Genomic DNA, 23,791 nt, shown 5'->3' with positions numbered 1-23,791 from the left:
TCCGCTCAAAAATGGCGCGTACTATCCAACCAATGCCAACTACCATTTCCACAAACCACACTCTAAATATCTTTAAAGATCTTTCACGTGCTACATATTTCCCATGCAATAACAACTATCCTTTCCTAATTGGTCCTTTTAGGAATAGTTGAAAATAGGGTACAACATTGTCCCACATGTCACTTCACCTTTGGGTAAAAGGTGAAAGCAAAGTTAGTTCGTTTATCAATGTAATAAATGTGGTCAGCCCCTTCTTCCACGTATCAACTCCCTATTCTTCTCGACAAAGAAAAAAATTAAATATTGATTTTGCTTTATCTCATGTTTTTCGTTATGACAAGTGGAAATTTTCTTTAATCGGTCAAATCATACGAGCATTAATTAATTTATATATATATATATATATATATATATGATTTTCTAGTTATTTTTTATTTTTTATGCTTCTTACTATCTTAACTCTTCTCTTCTTCTTCCGAAACCCTCTTCCACCGTCACGACAACTTCTTTGTCTTCCGCTCAACCAACTTTCCATTGGGAATACTTCATTAGGGAACTAGGCAATTTCTATTTTGCGATCACAGACGATATCATCCTCAGCGTTCCTGTCAACCAGAATAGGATGTTCCACTCACTTGGACCAGCCTTCCATCTTGAAATCACTCACCAAGAAATTTCATCAATCAATCAATTCTTCCTAGGCTATCTAGGTGAATAACTATTACTTTAATTTGATCTCCCAGATCAATCAATGCCTTTAAAGTTTCAAGATCCTGGTCAAGACCAATGAAAGGATGAACATAATAGTACATTCACCTTGTTTAGCAACATGGTGGTAGCTGGAAACAGGTCAGCATTTATGAATTCACCAAGCTTTATTTTCCTAAATTTATAACATTTACTTCCCTCCTTGCTACAACTTTGACATTCTAGAACACATCGACCAATACCTTCCACTTCAAATGTGGTCCCATGAGTCCAACAATCATGGATGTTTGTGCGTTCACCCATCTTTTTCCTTTCGGTGAAGTGATCAAACCCAAGGGTTGATAATCCCAAGTGTTGGACTGCGATGTAGTAATAACTCGGTGATACTAAAGTCGAACCACAAGGAGTGTGAAAACATAACTAAAACTAGTCTAAAGGTAAACAGTTTATCTAGGTTTTTAATCCTGCGAATAAGTAGATGTAAAAATAATTAATAAAAACAATTATGGATTTAGGGATCCACTTTTAGTAATCACAATGCATAATTCATCGATTCATCTTTTATAACTCAACTAGAACCAAATTTCAATTCATTTTAATCGAAAAATCAAAAAGTAAAACCAATCTCAATATCCAACAATGTATGATATTGTGGATGCTGGAGGGTGAATTTCTTGAGAGTATGAGAGACTGACTCTCTTCTTTCCATTGGTTGCCTCGCTCAAAAGCTTTCATTATTTTTTACCAAAGTCACCACAGAACAATTATTACAATTCTATAGTCGATTAAACCCCCTAGATTGAGGATGCGAATATCCTTAACCCTATGATGACTCGTCAGTTTTCATTCTAGATATTCCAAGTAAGGGACCGCGGTTACAAAGAGGGAAGATGTTAGGCACCCACTCTCCCCGTATAAACATATGGTCTTTACTTCAAAAGATCTGACTAATTTCTAGGGAATAAAGGGAGTTCTTGCATGCAGAAAATGTAATGCGATGCAATAGCAGTGATAATTGATCCATCCGAATTTCTGATGGGAAGGATCTTATTATATTGGCACACTACAGAGCATACGTTTGAAACGATCAAGTGCATAGTATAGGATATATATGTATGGGATGCTTGATGTTGTATGGATGCTTATGATAAAATGACAGTCAATCGGCTAAGGTTTCTAGTGGACTTGTTGCGATTATATTGGCAGGTTTTAGATCATACGCCTGCTAGTCAGATGCGAGAAAATGATGGAGTACAATGTATATGCTAAACTAACGGCTAACTAGCTAAGATTTTTAATGGGCAAGATCTGATTATATCAGTAAACGTCAGAGCATACGCATGCCAGTCAAATGGGAGAAAATAATGAAATGCGTTATGATGATGATGTATATGAGGAAAAGGGGGGTTGAGAAAGAAATGAGTATTGCACGATGTGAATTCACTTATTTCATGAAACTGATAAAGGCTTAAACCGTTAGATGAACGGTTGTGTCACAAGGTTAGATTGAGTGACTATGGTTTGAACTTCGCTGGCTCAGGAGGCTTGAACTCTGACTAGGATATACTAGACCAAGGTTGGGCTCTCTCTCTCACTCTCACTCTCCTTGGTAGAGAGATGCTTTTGAGTTTTCTAGATGCCTCAGGATGTAATGGATGCTTGAAATGAGAAGAAGAGAGGGCTATTTATAGCCTCTAGCCTAGTTTTCTTATAATTCCTGGTGATCATTGAGGGTGTACATCGAGTCAAAGCGAGTCGAGCTGGCCTCATCTTGACTCGGCTCGGCCACTAGCTGACCTCAGCTCGGTCCTAGAGCCTGACTAGCCAGTTCGGCTCAGTTCTGTCAGTAACTTGGGCCATTTTGAAATGAGTTCGAGCCAAGATTGAGCCGAGTTCGCCATTATAGCATTTCCACAAACACCTAAATTGCACCTTCAAAATCCCTTTATATGTGAAACATAAGTAATGGTTTTACAGGTATTTTATCAAACACCTTCTAAGCAACATAAAAACCAAGAAAAAAAGGGTATTTGTTTCATGTACATACCTTCCTTGCCACTAGCCAAACTTCGTTGAGTCATTTTATCAAACACTTGTTGAGCAACATCAATGGCAAAGTAACCGAGTCATTGAACTGGTTCAATCCCAGTTCAATTCGAGATGGATTTGATTCAAGTCGAGTCAAGCTGGGGCCTGCTCGAACTCAGTTCAAACTCATTTTCGAACTCAAAAAATTAGCTCGACTCGGCTCGAACTCAACTTCTAATCGAGTCAAATCGAGCTTTATTGAGTCAAGTCTAGCAAGCTAACCGAGCTAGCTCGATTCGTGTACACCCCTAGTGATCATAGGGGTAAAAAGTGGTTGAAGGGCTAGAATTGGAGATTGCCACGTAGCATTTTCTCATGGGTTGAATGAGGTGGTAAAAGGGTAATTTTGGGTAAGGAGATGGGCATCAGAGTAAATGCACCTCAATCGCACACTTAAGGTTTGAAAAAGGAAAGCTCTACATGCTTGAGGGACGCTGCCCCTAGAGAGGGGGAGTGTCACGTGGCCAGTGACAACTTGGCTGCCGCTGATCCCCTCTTAGACTTGTTGTTTTGGCAGGCAACATCCTCCTAGCGTGTAGAGGCTCTGCTATGAGGATTGATGCTTTGAAATTTTGACCGTTTCTTCGATTGGGCTTACTTTTGGGCTTGGGTTCGGGCTTGGCTTTAGGCTTAACTAGGCGAGTTGACTGGGTATGAGTGGGAAATCATCTAGGCTTTATTTGCACAAAAAACCCATCATTTTACCCAATGCCCAAATGCCCTTTATATAATAAATGTAACGACTATAAAATGGGCAAATTAACTGCATCTGCAATCGATCAATTAAGGGTCATCAATTGATTGATCATTTTTAATTTATGCTAGTGAACTCATTGGACAGATTTGGCCATGTTCGATTGATCAAATAACCTAATCAAGATCGATCGAGCTTCGCTTAAACCCACCTAAGAGTCTGCTGGTGTAGGCAGTTTAGTGTCCAACAGCTCGAGACCTCTGTAGCCTATCTAAGCATGTTCAAATGGAGCTCAAATGCTAAAGGATGATCAATTGAAGATTTACCTACTAAAGTTCAAATCATCTAAAGGTTAGGGTCACCAAGTGTAGACACCCTACCCTAGGTTGATAAGCTAATTGAGTTTGAATTGATGGATAGTCAACCAAACCCCAATCGTAAACCCTACACCCTAGAAGCTTTAAACCTTAAGAACCCCAATCCTAAACCCTAAACTTAATACAATCAACCCATTCAACCTAGTTAAACTATTCAACTCAGTCAAACCTAATCCTAAACCCTAGGGGCCTAAAACATCGGAGCCTTGAGTTAGCTCGACGAGTCAACTCACTTAGTTAACCTATACATCTACCAACCCAATCAACTCATCTAATTAATCCCACAACCAGGCTTGGACCAAAGCCCAAAAGGAAGGCCAATAAGAGAAATATATAAAATCTCAAAGTAACAACCTTCATAACAGAGCCTCCACACACTAGAAGGATGTGTTACCTACTAGCGTAGGGAGGTCAAGCAGGGACCAGCGGCAACCAACTTGCTACTAGCTACGTGACACTCTCCCTATTTGAGGTGGCATCTCTTAAGCATATGAAATCACTACTTTCCAGACCTTAAGTGTACGATTGAATTGTATTTACTCTAATGCCCATCCCCTTACCTAAATTAAATTACCCTTTTACCACCTCATCTAATGCATGAGATGATGCCATGTAGTAATCTCCAATCTTAACCCTCCAACCACCTTTTGCCCAAGGATTACCAACAATTATCGGAAAACCAGGTTTGGAGACTATAAATTATCCCCTCCCCTTTCAGTTCAAGCATCGAGAAAACCTAGTATATCAAGAGCATTCAGGAAGGATCAAGTATCCCTCCTCATCCCTTAGGGTCTTAGCCATCTAGCCATCCCTCCACCAGGTAGAGTGAGAGTCCATCCCTGATCTAGCTTATCCTAGCCAGAGTTTGAGCCTCCTGAGCCATCTAAGTTCAAATTTAGGCCACTTGATGTATTACGCCTCGAAATTTGGTACCCAAGTTGGCCTGACCCAAACTTGAATTCTTGGATTGTGGGTTATACTTAACAAAATATACATCGAAACCCGCATCATTTTCATACATTTCCAAGGCTACCAAAGCAACTAAAGGGAAATAAAATATGAATTTCTCATTAAATAAATGTCCATTGATTCATTTCACCCTTCCATTAATGTCTTTCATTACATTGAAATTTAATAATCAATTTATCCTAACAACAAATAGAAAAGGGAGATGCTACAGTGTTCAACTTGCTCTTCACGATCACATCATGTACCTGTAAAAAAATCTAAGAGTGTAAGCACGATGACTTGTAGGGTCACATCAATCCCGAGTTGAAAGTTTTAGAATACTATCAAATTTAAGCTCGTCATATCTCATAAAATAATACACATACCAAAATTAACATTTTGATTAACAATCTAACATTCACGAACTTGTGAGACACAATTTGATCGAACAACTCTTTTTGGAATGAAAATAAAATAAAATAAAAATGGATGAAACACATGTGTATTGATCCTTTTAGGGGATTACCCACGACGGATCACCAATGTTGATCCTTTCAGGGTAAGACCCTCGGTAGAGCACTGGTGTAAAACTTTTAGGGACAAAAGCCCAGGGTAGAGTACCTATGTGTACATATCTTTTAAGGAATCACATGGGATAGATCACCCATATCGATCATTTTGGAAATAATCCTAAACAGAGCACCCATATTGTATTGATCTTTTCGAGAATGACCTTGGGCAGAGCACCTAGAATAATATACTGAACCATTTTCCATTTCCTCATTATTCATGAAAACATACTAATAAATAATGAAATATATGTGCATGAATAGTATGATCTCTAACTTAGCTATGTAACAATACAAATTTACACTATTACACTTGGAAGGTTAATGAGAAAATTTATAATTATACATAGCATATAATATAGAGATTAATACAAATTTCAAAAGCATACAATTCAAGGTTGAATCTATAGATTCAAGGTATAAAAATATACATTCACAACATAAAATTTTCAACAACATCTCAATAAAAATCTATGATTCTCTAACACGCATAACAACTATTAAAATTAGGGATCGACAATGTAAGTAAAATTTAGAATTGACATTTACACATGTACAGTAGCCAATGAAATAATAGATCCATCATCCACACTTACAATACTATCATCTAAATTCAAGACTACAAAGTTCATAATGTGGATAGTGATAAGATAAGAGATTAGATAAGGGATTAGGAATAGAGATAAGATAGAAAATTAGGGATTAACTTTGAATAAGAGAGATGAGATACGAAATCTCTCTCAAATTTAATTTGTTTCTACGGGCATTACATTATTTGTTTTGTACATGTATAAATATTCTCATCTTCCTTGCATTGATACAACATACAAGATCAAATTCCAACCATGTTAAGAATATAGTATTATCTTCACTGAATTAATAACGTATTGAAATTCTCATAATTAAGCAAATATGCATATATATATTTTTAATAAGGTGCAACAAATTCAAAAAACAAAATATGACTTTTTTTATTCTTGCGGAAATTTTAGCGACAGACCAAATCCGTTGCTGATTTCTAAATAAGCCGAAAGTTCACTATTTAGAAGTCGGTCATCTCTTGAAAGTAGCGATGGACCATATTCGTTGCCAAATTTTAGAACGGGACCTTTGGATGAGACCAAATTTTTTGTTTTGTAACGAATATCATCCATCGTTTATGCACAACAAACCAAATCCCTTGACTTCTTTTGACAGATCATATTTGTCGTTTAAATTTTACAACAGCAAAATTCGATGGACCATGCAACAGACAAAGTCCGCCACTAATTATGTTTTACGATGGACTTGGTCCATCATTTTTTTTTTTACAGTTTTGACATATTGAAACACATTGTACGCATACCTAATAATTAGTGAGCTGACATACATTTATTACACCACTTATATGTGCCTCGAGCCTCAATGACTATCTATTTTTTCTTTATAAAGACGTCTTCTCTCCTTTGCAAATCCATTTGAAAAATGTTTTTTCTTCTCTTTGATATTTCTCTGAAATCCTTCTACGCAAATCAGTTTAAGCTTCATTGGGATAGTTTGGCTGAGATTGTGAGTGCACTTGATCAAGGCCATTAATCATAAAGGAAAGTTGTTGTATCATGGAGGCAAACTTGCTGGGACGCGGTGCGTCGGGGATTGTCTTCCCGTGAAGGCAAATATATATTTAAGATAGTGATTGTAATGGGCCTAAACTCTCTCGACTCTTATTCTATCAATTTGGTTTATTGTTTTTAATTTTTCTACTATACCTCTGCATATTACACATCCAACATAATATATACCATGTGCACAACTTCTAAGTGCCTATATATCAAGTGTCATCTTTTACCACACTACAAGAAAAATAGACTTTATCGGCAGCCAAAACTGCCCTAAAAGTCCCAAAAACTACCGGTATAAGAATTACCAACAGTCGGACACGTGCTGCTAAAGGGGGGCGTCACTATATCTTTTATCGGTGGTCGTACCTTTTTACCTGCATTTTTTATGGCCGCCGTTAATATAGGTACTTTTACCCGCGCTTATTATCATTTACCGGTGCTTTGGGACTGCCGATAAAAACTGTAAAAGTGCCGGTAAAAACTGTATGAAGAGCCGGTAAAATTTATGAGAAATGCCGGTTAAAAGGTATGAGAAACGCCAATAAAAACTGTAAAAATGCCGGTAAAAGCTATGAGAAACGCAGGTAAATTTTGTAACAAATGCCAGTAAAAGTTACTACAAACACCGGTAAAAGCTATAACAAGTGCTGATAAGAGATTGAAAAAATGCCGTAAAAGCTGTAAAAAAAACGTCGGTAAATCATTTACAATGTAAAAGAAAAGAAAAGAAACAATTAAAAATTCTGCTAGGCTGAATTTTCTATATCAAAAGACCTTTATGGGCTTAAATTAACATTCAAACACAACCTGTAAATCATTTACAACCAACCCCATTTACAGGCATCCTGAGAATGAAAGGTTATATAATGGACAGAAAATTTATAGATTGAGACACAAGGAAAAGTAGGAGGAAAAAAAAGCAACGGATTTCAGCGACGCTCGAGGCGAGACTTCTCAAATGCACCCCAAGAACCAAAACCCATGCCATATAGAGGACCTTTGTCAGCAGCACCCTGCCATGCGTAGAGTTCAGCCAATAAAACAGTATGTACACTCATAATCTGAGTTACACTATCTAAAATTAAATTTTCAGTTATAAATATTTCCTACAAAAATAGCCATACTGAATGAAGTCCATATCCATCCCCATATGAAGCAGCAAAGCCCCCCTCTGGGCTACCACGTTTCACCCCAAATGCTCCACCTTCAGTCACTAATGCAGAGACAAAAGTTTACAATACAAAATAAAATAACCAAAAAATAAATTTGAAATAAAATAAAAGGAACCAATAAATATCTGTAACTAGCAGATGGAGAAGAATAGCTATGGAATTTTCTTTTATAAATGTGGACATTTTTCTTCCCTTTTTCTTTAAGGATAAAACTGCATCATAAGCATCATAACATGCAACTCAAGAACTTGCCTTCCCACTGTCACCATATGCAGTTTCAGCCCGATCACCAAAACCAATAAAAAGTGAATCAGCAATAGCTTCATATGTTTCTACTCCTATGCATCAGAAATTCAAATTGGACAACGCTTCCTTTTTGATGTATTTTATATCAATTTCATTTTATCTCCAAAAGCAAATTGATTCATGGAGAAAAAATTAAAAATTTATATTTTTACTGAATTCCATTACTAGTGTAGACCTACTCATGAGACTGCATTCACCAACCTGTGGAGAGCATTAGAGCATGCATCAAGCAGTTCACACTAATAAATAGACAGGCTCGAAAATCACGCCAGTTCACTTGTTAGGCGGAACACGCATTTAATAAAGAAAAATGAACATTTGAAAAGAATTACCAAGATTCCACATTCAACAAATCTAGCATTAGTACAATACCAGAAAACAAAAGAATGGAGTGGAAGAAAACAAAATATCATCAAGCAATCATGTTGAGGGAAAAAAAAAAGCAGAAGACTTACAGGTGTCAAAAATATACAAATCCTTGAGTGGATTTATTCAATCTATACCCCCAAACACTATAAAGTTACAGGTTGGGGTAGCTTTTGATACCATGATTTGAGCTGTTGTCACCTATTGCTAGTAAGGTTTCTTCAGTTTGATCTGAAACAAAATCCCAATGAATTAGATCTACCTTTCACCCAAAAAAGGAAAATGCAACCCACATTGATATCGGATAAGAAAAAAATTACATGATTCCATCACAAGGTCAGCCAGACAATAAAAAGGAAATGTACATCACTCAAAATATTGGAAGTCACGTATATGCATGGTACAGGTTGCAAGACATAACAATGAAAACTACAAAGACAAAGGAAATTAGAAAAGAACATTCACATAGTTTAAATAAAAATAAATTCGTAGTAATCTAAACTAACAAATAATTAGCTAATGAAAAATTAAAATCATGCATGATCATCTCAAGAACTGGCAGACTGTCTGAACATTACCTGTTCTTTTAAAAAATCAGAACCCCAAGGACAACAAAGCTTGCGCTCTTTTGTTACATGGGTCATCGTAGCTATAAAGGAAAATGAACTAAAACCTAAAGTGAGAGTAAGTCCTTACAAGGAATTTCTTCAACAACAAGAGAATGGAGGCAAGCTTGAGGCCTAAGAATCTTTGGCTTGAGAAAAGAAATTGCATAACAAAAAGAACCAAGAATGATGAAAAGTAGTTGTGGAGAATTTTACCACTTCAATTAAACTATTGCACAAGCGACATTTTTTATGACATTGCTTAGACTCTCTGTCCATGAAAGGTGGGTACTACACACCAAACGCTGCTGATTTTACATGTACACTAGGAGTTTGTTGTGGCCGCCTGTGATAGTGCGCCACTGATACGTAGGTTTCTTGTAGTGTAAACATGAAATCCATTCATAATGATATCTATAAAAAGGCAGTTGAAAACTCAGCTTGTAGCAATTGCACCAGCTTGTCCCCAATCCACATAAAAGTGCTGATCTCATGTAGCACTGGTTTGCTTGTTGTCAAACTTTTGCCCACCAACCATGATAATTGTCAGAAAGCCAACATCAAATAGATGGGACAAGGTTATGGTGATGATGATCATGATTCATGCATGAGAACCATGTAAGTCGATAATTTGATTGTCCACATATTTAAAAAGTATAATAAAGTAGAGAACTGCTCCAATGCTCTCCTAGTAGCATCGGGTAATTAAGGTAATTAATTACAGTTGGATGTAAACTATCCATTAAGTACAAAACACATTAATGATTTACCGCGAAAAAACCAGACCGATCTGATGATCAAATCCATTCTAAGTTTGCCTTCTTACTTATAGACATCCTTTTTCCAACCCATTAATTGGATGGTTAGAATTGCCTCACAAAAGAATTATAAGCAATCCATGATGTGAACCATCAAATAGATAGACCAAATTATGTATTAGACCAATTTTTATGCAAATGGTTTTAACAGGACCATTGATAAATGGTTAAGATGATCAGATCAATTTGATATTGGCTTGTTAGCCCAAGAATATTTGCTTGACCTAATGGACAGTCCAGATCAATTAATTAAAAGCCACAAGGAGCACTATAACTTATAAGTGCTATGAAAGCAGAGGAGCATCTCTCGTTAAAATATATGTGATGAGGAAAGATTCTACTAGCCCCTTCAACAATAATGAGTGAGAAATTCGAAAAGAGAAATTTCTACTGAAATCCATAGGTTTCTCAAATTTGAAAATTATTATTTTTCAAATCAGCAAAAAGAGAAACTCATAAAAGCTGTCAAATCTCTCTCGTTGCAATAGCCAAAGGCCTTGTGAATTTGCTAAATCCTATTCTCATTTCCTAGAACCCAAAGAGGCCCTTAAGTTAAATCAAGAAGTGGATTGTTGAAAAGTTTGAAATTGTTTTGGGTTTATAAGGTGGTAAATACAATCTTAGGTAGCTATTTTGGATAGGCTTTCTTTTGCATTTCTATTAAAGTAGTGAGTTATTTGATATGCTCTTGAATTCAGGAGAATGTGTATAAAACATCATATTTGTTGTGCTGAAATGTTTAAATTTTCTCATTAGTTTATGGTGAACATAACTTTTGAAAATGATGAGTAGAGTAAATCAGTTAAAGTGTTAAATTCAAATCACAGACACACAACAAACAGATCTCGACTCTGGCAACATACAAAAAGATGCCAAAGGTAACTGAGTGAAAAAGCAAAGTCTTCCCACTAATGATCGAGATTAAAGAATGGGAGCATGCTGCAAAGGACTAGAGAAACACAAACACACATTTGGGACGCCTCAGTACCCAAGCCAATTAACCTTGCTTGATATGACATATAGGATTATGATGCAAAATGCAAATCAGGCATAGTATGCTTGAAATGTTTACCAAGACATTGTTGTTGGTCTGTTAAAGGAAAGAAAGAAAAATCACCATTATGGAAGATAAAGCAATTTGGGAGCTCAAACCATCTGATTTGAAGCTCATCTTTTGCATATCGTGGGAGTACACCAAAGCGAGCTTTCTTTGTTGCATCAAATGAGAAGATTAGCTTCCCACCCTTCACCATTTCCTGAAAATAGGAGTAAAGCAAGTAAAGAATTCTAGTTAATGTAATGGGACTAGCTTCACAATTATTGATTGCTTCAAACATTAACAAAAGGCATGCATATGTAATAACAATCTAGTCGGAAGCTAGAAGTGGTTGATGCCGTGAAAATCATCAGAGACACCTGATCGACCTCTGCACAATCTCTCATGCAGAATAAGCAGGGCACATACGTTTGGGTAGGGTAGGCAATCAAGCTTGGTTCGGTACCATGACCAAAAACTCAGGATGCTTTGGCCCATTTCATCAATGTAGAAAACTTCTATGATGTGGATTTACACAAATAAACTAAATTTCTACTTACTCAAAGAACTAAATGAAAGAATCCTATATACACCAATAAAAACCATTACTGATATGATAACTAACCGCTTCTTGCAACAGTGAGCTGATCCATGCTCTTGTCATACATAATTACTAATGTTATAGCAAAAAGATAGCTTGCAATCTATTGAAAAAACATGCACGTAAAGCACTTCACCCAAGATTTTTGGCCTTCAAAGGTTTTTTGAAATTTGCTATGTTGAATGATGAATCTTCTCATTCGTGTAACTCAAAAGCGATATTTCAATAGAGATTCGGTAGTTTGAGAAAACTTTCATGACAAAATCATAGACTGGTTATAGTACCTTTGGTCTGAAGTACAGAGGCAGATCCATGAAGATTTTGTAGTTTTCAGTGATGGCAAAGTCATGCATCATGACAGGTTCTGATATTTTTATTGGTTCTGGATCAAGCATGACACCATCCTTAGTAATTACTCGATAAGTAACATATGGTGGATCATGCGAATAACCAAAGGTAAACATCTCATCTGCATCCAAAGTTAAGATCAGTAAGAGTGTGTTTTACCAGAGTACTATTTAAGAAACAAATTTGTTCCCTGAGTGGGTTTTACTAGTAAAAGGGTCGACTTTCAGGTGAGCAGTGAAAGAATGGGACAACCTCTTGTCATAATTCAACAACCTAAGTGTTTGCAAATCACCATCTTCTAGAATTCTAAAGACATCTGCAAAATGCAATAGAGAAACTTATGATATACCATTTGTATGGTAGCCTTGCAGGGTTGAAATGATGACTATGTGTACGTGAATTGGTAAATAGACCTCTTTTTTTTTCACAGAATTAAATTGCCACTAGATTTCAGTAATCCCATGGATGACATTGAACAGACTGAAATGATGATTATGGGTGCAGTAATGCGGAACCTCAAGTAGTGGCTATGTTTACGCAGTTCTACCCTAGTCAGAAACAGTGGTAATATCCAAACATGGATTCTTATCAGTGGATAATATTTTTAGAATCAAGTAAACAGAAAAGCTTACACAGCATTTTTGTACTTCTAAAAAAACAAAAAGCAAAAAAAAAAAAAAAAAGGTTTGAAAGAAAAGTAACACTCTACGAATAATAATAGGGTCAATCACAAGAAGACTTACAAGGCTTATCAACTTCTGAGAGTGCCAAAAGTTTACCCTGATGATATATGAGAGCTGTATTACCTGGCATAGGGTATAACAATCGGTTCATTTCTAGCATGTGTCATTCTAAAGTTTGAAAGAAGATTATGGATGGAAGAATGCTTTGAAATTTTAATAGGTATGTAACAGGTATTCTAGGAGGTTGCTGCATTGAAAGAGAAAACAAGTGATAAACTATCATAATGGGCACAATTAAGAGGCTTACCTGTCCCTCTTCCATATGAGACATCCAGAACTTTTAGTTTTGCTCGAAGAATTTGCATGTTAACCATAAAAAGTCCAAACAATCCCTTAAGGTCACCAATCTACGGGGAAAAAAATTTACTATGATTATGCGAGTTCAAAGCATACTTCACTCAGTCACAGTTAGTCAAGATGTATTATTCCCAAGTGTTCTGACTTCAGAACTAAAGAATTCCTTCCACTATTCTGATGGTGCTAAATCATGATTTCCCACCATCGTAAATAGCAAAACAGCTGAAATAGGGAAGATAAAGGCAGCAATATGTGACTAGAGTACCTTCATAAAATTTGACCCTCCAAAGAACTCTTCTTGCTTAAGGCGTGATGTCTTTATGTAACGTGAAACATAGGTAGCTTTTCCATCTTTGATACGCATCCCATGAACCATTCTACAACATTGCAAGGATATCATCAACAATTTTTAGTTATTATACTACTTATGATCACATAATTCAAAAAGGAAAAAAGAAATGAAGGATTTAAGAATCTCTTGGTTGAAGAATTTCTTCAAACATGTAGGAGGCCATGGACAACGGCAGATATGGCTGCCACCACCATGGTTGCTGCCCAATTTCTGGCCATTAAAAGAAGAACTGAGAGAGAAAGAGAGAGTACCTTTCACTTTGTGTGCTCTGATTTCTTCTATTCATGTTAGCTATTGGAGGGAGATCGATCAATGGTTGCTTCGAAGAGAGTGAACTGGGAGAGACGTCAATGGAGAGGGAGGGAAATCAGGGAGATCGAGAGATGGAGGGAGAGGAAGGGAGAGAAATCGAGGAAGCCAATGGGTCAGACAAGCGAGATGGGAGGGAGAGAGAGAGAGAGAGAGAGAGAGAGAGAGAGAGAGAGAGCCGGGAGAAGCGTATGGGACAAGAGAGAGAGGAGGGAGTTTGCGCGCATGATGAAAATGAAACGTCTCTCCGTTATTGGTTTTAGTACCGTTGATTCACCGTGCCCACATTTCAAAAACAGGGGCGTTTTTGGACGGCTGCCGGTGATTCCTGTGATCACCGGCAGTTATACATGGCCGCCAGCGTAAATAGGCGCCAGGAATGACGCTTTTTCTTATAGTGTCATTATGTAAAAAGATTTAGCATTAAAACTAAACAAAACAAAATGTCATAATCCTAAATCCTAAGAAAGCAATAAACCTAACTATATCTCCATCAGACTAGGAGGTCAGTCCTAGTAAACAAGATAAATCAGAAGCCTTGACATTTCCTCCGAATCAAATTTCTCAACAAATGGCTTGAGATGATGTTCATTCACTTTGAAAACATTATCATTCATTGGGTTTTTAATCTCGACAGCCTCATAAGGATAAATGATTTTAATAATGAAAGGGTCAGTCCATTGAGATCTAAGTTTCCTAAGAAATAAATGAAGTCTAGAATTGTATAGGACTTTTTGATTTGTTATGAATGTTTTTCGAAGAATGTTCCGTTCATGGAACTTCTTCATCTTGTCCTTGTAAATTCTGGAAGTCTCATATGCATCATTCTGAATCTCTTCAAGTTCATTGATTTTCAATTTGCACAGCAAGCCGACATTGTCTAAATTAAAGTTGAGATTTTTTATTGCCTAGTAGGCTATATGTTCCATCTCCACAGGCAAGTGGCAAGCTTCCTCGTATACAAGCCTAAAAAGGGACATCCTAATAAGTGTTTTATATGCAGTACGGTATGCCCATAAAGCATTGATCAATCGCATTGACCAATCTTTATGATCGGGGCTAATCATTTTTTATAAAATTTTCTTAATTTCCCTATTTGAAATCTCAGCTTGACTGCTTGTCTATGTGTGATAGGGGGTACTCACTTTGTGTGTAATGTCGTATTTCTTTATTGAGGATTCAAATGACCAATTACAAAAATGGGATCCTCCATTGCTGATTAGGACTCAAGGCATACCGAACTGAGAAATGATGTTTTCTTTTAGAAATTTAATTTTCATACGATGATCATTATTTCAGCACAGGATCGCTTCAACCCATTTTGTAACATGATGGACCCCAAGCAATATATATGTATTTCTAAAAGATTAGGGAAATGATCTCATGAAATCAGTGTCCAATAATTAAATGCTTCAATAGTAAGAATGGGGTTCAGAGTCATCATATTTCAACAGGACAATCCTCCTAGTTTTTAACAACGCTCACATGCTTTGAAAATTTTGTTGGTTTCCTTGAACAAAGTGGGACCAATAAAAGCCACATTGCAGAATTTTAGCCATACTCTTTTTAGTAGAGAAATGATCACCATTGGCCAGTGAATGACAAAAGAAGATTACGCTTTGTTGTTCATTGCCTGGCAAACATTTCCTTATTATCTTATTTAGGCAATACTTGAATAAGTACAGATCATCCCAGATGTACTTGTGCACCTTGGCGTAGAACTTATTCTTATCTTGCTTGGCCCAATATGTTGGCGTGACACCTGTAGTAAGATAATTCGCAATATCAGCAAACCAAGGTAAATGGGAGAGAGAGAGAGAGAGAGAGAGAGAGAGAGAGAGAGAGAAAGAGAGGTTGTTTATCAAGGAACATGTCATTAATATGAGTTATCTCAACAAAATCGAATATGACAAACCTGGAAATGTGATCAACTACTACGTTCTCTAGTCCTTTCTTATCTCAAATCTCTACGTCAAATTTTTGGAGTAGGAGGATCCATCTCAGCAATCAGGGCTTAGCATCCTTCTTAGAAAGAAGGTACTTCAGCGCCGAGTGGTCTGTGAAGACAATAATCTTAGATCCTATCAAGTAGGACCTAAACTTGTACAGTGCAAAGATTACGACTAAGAGTTCCGTCTTCGTAATAGAATAATTCATATGGGTTGGGTTTAATAAGAGTTGAACTTGTGTAGTAGATGACATGTAGTTTTTATATCTTTTCTCTAGCTTAATACTGCCCCAAAAATATAGTCACTCGCGTCATACATGATCTCAAAAGGAAAGCTCTAGTTAGGTGGATGCATGATCGAAGTGCTAGTCAACATTCCCTTAAGCTTGAAAAAGGCTTTATGTCATTCTTCAAACCACTTGAACAGGATATCCTTTTGAAGAAGATTGCAAAAATGACGAGATATGTGGCTGAAGTCCCTTATGAATCTTTTATAAAAGCCGATGTGTCCTAAGAAGAAATGCACCTCCATATGCTTTTGAGTAGAGGTGGGTTAGAGATAAGATCAATTTTGGCTTTGTCCACCTCAATTCCATTGGACAATATGATATTTCCAAGTAAAATTCCATTGCGAACCATGAAATAACATTTCTCCCAGTTGAGCACAAGGTTCTTTTCATTGCATCTTTTCAACACAAGTTTTAGATTTTCAATGCAATCATTGAAAGATGAACCAAATACAAAGAAGTCATCCATGAAGACCTGTAAAAATTGTCCTACCATGTCTGAGAAAATACTCAACATGCATCATTGGAATCTGATGGGGGCATTACATAGTCTGAATGGAATCCTATACGAATGTTCCACACTCTACGCGAAGGCAATGGCCCGATAGATGGGTTGGCCCGCATTAGGAGCGAATCCCAAGTTTCATCCTTCTTTTCCAATTTAGCCTCGATCCCACTTTCGATTCGAGGCTTGGTGTTCCTGGACAAGGTCGGGGTGGGCTCTTTGAGGGTCCTCTAGACCCTCCCTCAGGCTTCTTTCATTGTTTTTCTGCTTCTAGAAAGTCCTTTCCTTTTCATATAATAGGCAAGGCCTGTTCCTTTTTGTCGTGGTTCGCCTGAATGTCTGTACAGTTTAGTCCCTCTTAAATTATAGTTGGTGGTTCCGTTCCACCTTTTATGAAAAAAAAAATGTGAAGGTTCCACAGGGACACGTAAATATTGTCTTTTCTTGGTCTTCAATGACTATTTCTATTTAGTTATAGCCCGAATTGAAAGTGCCCTGGTTTGTCAATTAGCGTAAGTGTTGAGTCAGTAAGACTACAGAGCCTCATAGGAAGATTAATTCAAGCGTCTTCCTTAACTGAATGTGTGCAAGCTCGCCACAAGTAAATCTAAGCCTCACATCCCATGTCCTAAAACACTAGGTATATAAAACCCTTAAAATAAATTAGAACATCATAGGGTTTTAAGTTAAGAAAACTTTTTCAAAATCAGAAAATTCTCTAAGTTTTCTGGCTTTGTCGATTTTATCGATACACATCTCGATATGATCGACCTATGATGTCGGTGTCCTCGATGACTAAACGATATCATCGAAATGAAGACAAAATACGTCCAGCAAACACATACATCTCTGGATGGATTTATCGATGTATCGATATAACCATCGATATCATCGACATTTGAAACTCAAGGCCATCGAAGGTGACTCGATAATATCGACAGGCAGATCTCCGGTGCTCCTATTTTTACTTAAGAAAATCTCATATGCATCGATATATCAAAGCACTTCTTAATACCATCGAAGTTCAAATCTTGATAATGTCGAAAGTCCCTCGATGATATCGGTCATAGGCGCCTAATTTTTCAGCAATTATTTCAGGGTAGTTTAACTATGATCAGGGGTCACTCGATAGAATTGATATTCAAATATCGATGATATCGGTACGGTTTTGATGGCATTAAATAGGGACAGAAACTGTCCAACAAGCTTAAACGAGAATCCCTTGGATTTATCGATGCCTTGACACAACTATCGATATCATTGACATTTAAATTTCTATGATCTCGAAGTTCCCTCGATCATTCTTGTAAATCTAAAATATGTCAAATCAAGTCTCTCTCATTTTCAAATGTCGATAGATCGAACCTAGTATCAATAAAATCGAAGTTTGAAATCCGATGACATCAACACCTGTTTCGATTTCATTAACTAGATGGTAAAAGGTTCCAAAAGCGTATGACATTTGAGTTTATGTCACCAAGTGGACTATCGATGCTATCGAGAGTATACACTCGATGATATCAATACCGCTCGATGATATCGAACTCTGTCATAAATGTGACCGTTTTATATCCATTAGAACCTTTTGCCTGTTTAAAGAGAGGCTTGTCTTCAGTGCTGGTAGAGAAAGAAGAGAGTGTTTTTAGTGTTTCAAGCCTTAAATCATTTACCCAAAGCCCTTTCTCTCATGGAAGTCCATCCTCCAATCCACCCTCACCATTGATATTTAATAAAGTGGATTGGGGAATGAACTTTCGCAATCAAGGATCCTCCAGCTACTACCTTAATAACAAATCATTAAGTTAGGTTACCTTGAATGCATAGATGATTGGGATTGCCCTATCTTCCTGATAGGAAAACATTTAGAGAGTAGGATTCCATCATAACCTTGACCCAACTCGACGCCATATATTGGTACATCATCTGTGTTGCGGATCAAGGAAGCAAAAGACTCTTCATCAAGAAGGAGAAGATCTTCGTCAAAGATCTGAATGTGACTCATCCACTTATCTGTAAGTTATTAGAGTCCAGAGGGCACTTATGATCATTCCAATTTAGGATTGGGTCAAAGGAGTTTCTCACCCTTTAAACCCTCGTAGGAGGCCTCCAACGGGAGTGTACGTGGTGGGTGCGTCATTTTGACCCTTGCTCTGTGGAGAGCATAAACAATTAGGTTCCTAGTGTGGATCCTTGACCAGTGTGCCTAAAACCTAGGTGCTATATATTGACCCTTGCTTAGGGAGCCTAAATAGAGGTTCCTATTGTGTATCCTTTGCCAGTGTACCTAAAACCAGGTGCGATGTGTTAACCCTTGCTCAGGGAGCATAAACAGTCAGCCTCAGTGTAGGTTATAAAGGTTGAAGGTGAACCTGATTTAAAACCTTAGGTTTGAGGTGAACCGCTGTGAAACCTCCTTAGTGAAATCCAGCATACTCAAGGGTTGAGTGCATCTGCCGGGAGTGGAGTAGACAAGTAGTCAAACCACTATAAAAATGACTATGTTTGAAATTGTTATTGTCTTTTATTTATGTGATTTCCTTAAATGTTTTCATATCTGATTATATGAAATCACATTTCATACACGCACAGTCAAATCCATCATAAACTAGTTTGCATATTGCTCATCTCTCAATTATTTTGTGATTGGATCCTCTGCAAGGCTTGGAAGCCAATATGGTTAATTTTAAGTAATCCTAATATATGCTTGCTGTTAGGATTAGTGTGATAGGATTTTTAAATAAACCATAAAAACTTTAAGATGTCCTATTCACCCGCCCTCCAGGACATATTGACATATTCCTACTTCAACTAAAGCAGTCTTTCCCGCAATTTCAATTGGTATCAGAGCGGGTCTCTCTTTAAGGGCTTCACCGCCTAGAGAGTGATCTTGACTGAAGTTAGGAATATGGCCAAAGGAGAGGGTTCATCAGTCATAAGACCTCCAGTATTTGATGGCTCGAATTACGCATACTGGAAGGTTAGGATGCATTACTTTCTAAGATCTTTTAATCATGATGTTTGGGATATAGTTGAAAGAGGATATGTGCCATCAACTGAATAAATTGTACTTGATAATGGCACAACCATCACAAAACCTAAATCCAAAGAAATGTGGACAACATTCGACAAAGAAAGGTAAACATCTGAGGCCAAAGCTATGAATGTTATCTACTGTGCCATGTCCCCAGACAATTTCAATCGAATAAGTATGTGTGAGACATCTAAAGAAGCATGGGATTTATTGGAAACAACCCATGAAGGCACAAGCACTGTGAAGAGATCTAAACTATAATTCCTAACTTCATAATTCGAAAGTCTCAAAATGAAAGAGCATGAGACCCTTATGGAGTTTTTCACAAAGTTGAATATCATTTGCAACTCCATGGGTGGATTGGGAGAAAAAGTTTCGGTTCCTAAAATTTGTAAGAAAATACTGAGATCACTGCCGGAACGGTTTAATCCTAAGGTTACAACCATTGAAGAGTGTAGGAATATTGATGAATTGAAAGTAGAAGAACTGGTAGGTTCCCTACAAACTTTTGAACTACACTTCAAACAAACCTAAAAATCCAAAACTACTATCCTAAAAACTTCAAAGAAAACAACAAATGAGGATAGTGGAAGTGATAAAGATGATGAAGATGAGGAAGTGGCTTTCCTAGAACAATAATTCAGGAAATTCTTTCAGAAGAATCGTGGCCATCCCTTCAAAGGTAGAAAGGTGGACAACAAACCCTCTACAGCCAAATTTGGTTGAAAGCCCAAAGAACCACAATGCTATGCCTGTCAGAAGTATGGACACCTATCTATTGAATGCCCAAACAGAAAAACTAAGGGCAAGGCTATGGCTGCCACATGGGATGATATAGAAGAGTCAAACTCAGAATCTAGTGACTCAGAGAGTGATGAAGACCAGAAATCCTTAAAAATTCTTATGATCTCCACTACTCCAATCATTCCCAGTGAATATGAGAACGAAAAAGAATACCAAGCCACTGAATCATTTCTGTCAGATAATGAGTAAACAGAAAAGGAAGAAGAAGAAGATCAAAACAAACTACAAGATGCTTGCAATCAACTTTATATCCATAGCAACAAAATGATTAAAAGACTTGGAATATTTGAGAATAAAAAGGAATTGTTGCAAAAAGATTTGGACAAAACTCTAGAAATTAATACACATCTGATCAATGATTTACGGCAATATCACTCAGATAATGATAGACTTGAGAGAATTAACTCCTTCCTTAAATCTGAGTTTGAAAAACTAAACAAACAGGTTGAGCAATTAAAAGATAAAAATATGCTTCTTCAAAATGAAAATCATACACTCCTATTTGATTTAGAAGAGTCCAGAAGAATCGCTAAGGTAAGCGGTAAGTTTTCCCAGAGTGGTGAGAAGTTAGAAAAACTTTTAGGTATGGGAAAATCTGAAAAGGACAAAAATGGCTTAGGATATGAACAAGTTAAAGCAAAATCTAGATATGGAGCACAAATAGAAAAATCTGGTGCTTTCAAAAGTAATACAAGAACTAATATGATGAAGGAACCATTAAATCAAATGGGTGAATCAAATGAGAAAGCTTAAAATACCACAACAAAAAATTCTGTTACAAAATGGGTAATTAAAGAAAAGAAAAATTGTCTTGCTACTCACACAAATCTTTTTGACAGGCAAAAATACTAAGTGGTACCTAGACAGTAGTTGCTCAAGACATGTCACAGGTGCTTTATAATGGGATAGTCACCTACGAAGATGGAACCACTGCTAAAGTAATTGGATAGAGAATCATAAAAGGGATTAATTTGCTTAAAAATGAGAATGCTTTCTGCATAAAAGGTTTGACACATAATCGCCTAAGCATATCTCAAATCTGTGATAATGGGCATGTGATCAAATTTAACAAACAAGAATGCGAAATCCTAAACCAATCAGGAAAATCAGTAATGAAGGGTCATCGCACAAACAACCACAGCTACATTATCAGAGGCAAAGAAAGGACTGATGCCTAGAAGTACTAAGCATAGAAAAACAAGTCCAGGTCATGCATCTAGATCTGGATATTTACTGAAATGATCCAATTTTTGCTAAGCTCTAAATGATATATCTGAGGTTCCTCACCTCAATCGTTTGTATATAAACATTCAAATGTTTATAATTTTGATGTGTGCATTGATTGTACAAAATTTTACTGTGTATGCTGTTGACACATAGACATACTAATAATATATATGAAAGACTGTCTAAATGCTGAAAATTGAAAACATTCACCTTTGAGACACCTGTTGATTAATCGAGTGAACGGTTCGATCGCATCGACCGAGAATCGATACCATCGACGATCTCTCAAGAGGCCGAATCGTCGGGACTGTTGAACTTCCTTCTGATCTTCATTGAAAATATCAATAAGGTACCCCGATGTCATCGAAAAGATGTTCGATAATATCAACGGTTACTGAAAAATTAAAGACCAAAGAACGGAAAAAGAGACTCACTGGTTGATCTTGGAATGGGATTACATTTCTCAGGACAGGTTTCCTTTCAAACAAAAATGTCTAAAAACTTGGTTCTTCCACAACAACCCTCAATGAAGAGCAAGAAAGGAAAGAATAAAGCAATGTCTTACCTCTATTTTTAACTTGAACCTTGTGGTAGAACGGTCAGTTCAGAGGAAGAGCATTACACCTTTTGGATCATCAATCTCTTAGAACAGATTGGATGAGGGAATATCATGAATCTTGGTGGAGGATTTCAGCACAATCTGGTGCATCAGTTTTGAAGTTTAATCTACAATGTTAAAAATAATCCTCCAATTGTTTCAGTCGCTGTCACAAATCAGACCAAGCACATCACTCCTAGACTGATAAGCCGATTGATTGGGGTAAAGGTCACTAGAATACATGTATCAGAACGAAATATGAATGGTCGTGGTGTATGAGGTGAAGTTACTCAAGTGTTGTGTGATGGTGCTACTATACCAAGAAATGCAAAGAATATCCTTCATGTTAAATATCTCAATCCTGCATACAAAATTCTTCACAGCATTTTCAGCACAAATGTCTATCCCTGTGAAGTCTCTGGCAACATGCTTTCTCCATACACGCTAAATGTTTTGAATGATGTTCATCTCGATATTCACATCTGCCTACCCACTCTTATTCTACAACAATTAATTCGGGTGTCTTCAGATGAATCCATCATTGTACTTCCATTTCTATGTCTTATGTACAAACTATCACGTCAATTTGGGTTGCCTCCTACTAACGATATCCTGCACCTGTGTGCCTAGTTCAATCAAGAAGACATTAGTAAAATCGTTGCCAACAAACTCAGACAAAGGGTATCCTGTGCACAACCCCATCTCTATTGAGAACATTCAGGCCGTCCCCAAATAAGATGCTATCCAGGATTTGCTTGAGAGACAATCCTACATAATGAAGCGGCTGGATGACTATGAGGCCTGGCTATTGGAGATCAAAACCATGCTGGTAACTCAGCAACATGCTACTCAATAAATTCTCGATGCCTTGTCAGCACAGTAAAGGTTTTTGATTGTCTAACGTATGACCAATGCATCACATACTTGGAGTCTCCCTGAAATGTTAAGGGCATAAAATTTTTTTTAATGCTCTTCGCTCATATATATGTGTTATGCGTTACTAATCTACCAAGTGTGAAGAGTTTTTGTTGGTATCCTCTAAGTAAAGAATATACTTCGGTGTTGGGGACCCGTGAAGTTTACTGCTGTCTGGGGCAATATAAGTGTTGGATATTTTCTGAAATATGGCTGCTTATAATTCACTATTTTTACTGCCACGATTATGTCTTATAGGTCCCCTAGTTTATTTAGTTTCTGACATATGGCATGGATATGATGTTAGTTTAATAATTATCATATCTGCTATATCACTGCTCTATCTAATCTACTATGCATACATAGTTTTTGGAAATGTTATGTGCTTAAACTAATTTAATCATTATACATCAATACTTTATATTGTATGCTTACTGAAATACTTCAAACTTCAGTCAATATCAACTACTATATCTTTGTCAATGACTGACAAAAAAGAGGAGAACAGATCAAACACCCCGAACGAAAAATTGTATAT

General features: G+C 36.9%; 2 protein-coding genes across 2 annotated transcripts; both read right to left on the bottom strand.

Moving 5' to 3' along the window:
- Positions 1 to 11,277: 11,277 nt before the first annotated feature.
- On the bottom strand, positions 11,278 to 12,876 carry LOC131220073 (carotenoid 9,10(9',10')-cleavage dioxygenase-like). The gene is made up of 4 exons (XM_058215045.1): positions 12,870 to 12,876; positions 12,443 to 12,553; positions 12,174 to 12,358; positions 11,278 to 11,508 (listed from the first exon to the last, which is right to left on the bottom strand). Exons 1-4 carry the CDS (start codon positions 12,874 to 12,876, stop codon positions 11,278 to 11,280), a joined length of 534 nt encoding a protein of 177 aa, XP_058071028.1.
- Positions 12,877 to 12,945: 69 nt separating this feature from the next.
- Positions 12,946 to 23,040, bottom strand: LOC131220072 (carotenoid 9,10(9',10')-cleavage dioxygenase-like). Its single transcript, XM_058215044.1, has 5 exons — positions 22,941 to 23,040; positions 15,622 to 15,700; positions 13,543 to 13,654; positions 13,228 to 13,327; positions 12,946 to 13,043 (listed from the first exon to the last, which is right to left on the bottom strand). Exons 1-5 carry the CDS (start codon positions 23,038 to 23,040, stop codon positions 12,961 to 12,963), a joined length of 474 nt encoding a protein of 157 aa, XP_058071027.1. The 3' UTR covers positions 12,946 to 12,960.
- Positions 23,041 to 23,791: the final 751 nt, after the last annotated feature.

The sequence above is a fragment of the Magnolia sinica genome, chromosome 12 (genome assembly GCF_029962835.1).
Source record: "Magnolia sinica isolate HGM2019 chromosome 12, MsV1, whole genome shotgun sequence".
Classification (NCBI taxonomy): Eukaryota; Viridiplantae; Streptophyta; class Magnoliopsida; order Magnoliales; family Magnoliaceae; genus Magnolia; species Magnolia sinica.
This window is presented reverse-complemented; position numbering and strand designations above follow the sequence as displayed.

What these genes read in the sequence shown, in the direction of transcription:
- LOC131220072 (XM_058215044.1), bottom strand. Translation starts at nt 23,040, where the DNA reads ATGGGGTTGTGCACAGGATACCCTTTGTCTGAGTTTGTTGGCAACGAT. An exon ending in ACAGGTGCAGGATATCGTTA is followed by an intron (nt 15,701 to 22,940) that starts GTAGGAGGCAAC and finishes ATCTTACTACAG; the next exon opens with GTGTCACGCCAACATATTGG. An exon ending in GAGGGTCAAATTTTATGAAG is followed by an intron (nt 13,328 to 13,542) that starts GTACTCTAGTCA and finishes TTTTCCCCGTAG; the next exon opens with ATTGGTGACCTTAAGGGATT.
- LOC131220073 (XM_058215045.1), bottom strand. An exon ending in GAAAGTCGACCCTTTTACTA is followed by an intron (nt 12,359 to 12,442) that starts GTAAAACCCACT and finishes CTTTGGATGCAG; the next exon opens with ATGAGATGTTTACCTTTGGT. An exon ending in CTCTGTACTTCAGACCAAAG is followed by an intron (nt 11,509 to 12,173) that starts GTACTATAACCA and finishes TCCTATTTTCAG; the next exon opens with GAAATGGTGAAGGGTGGGAA.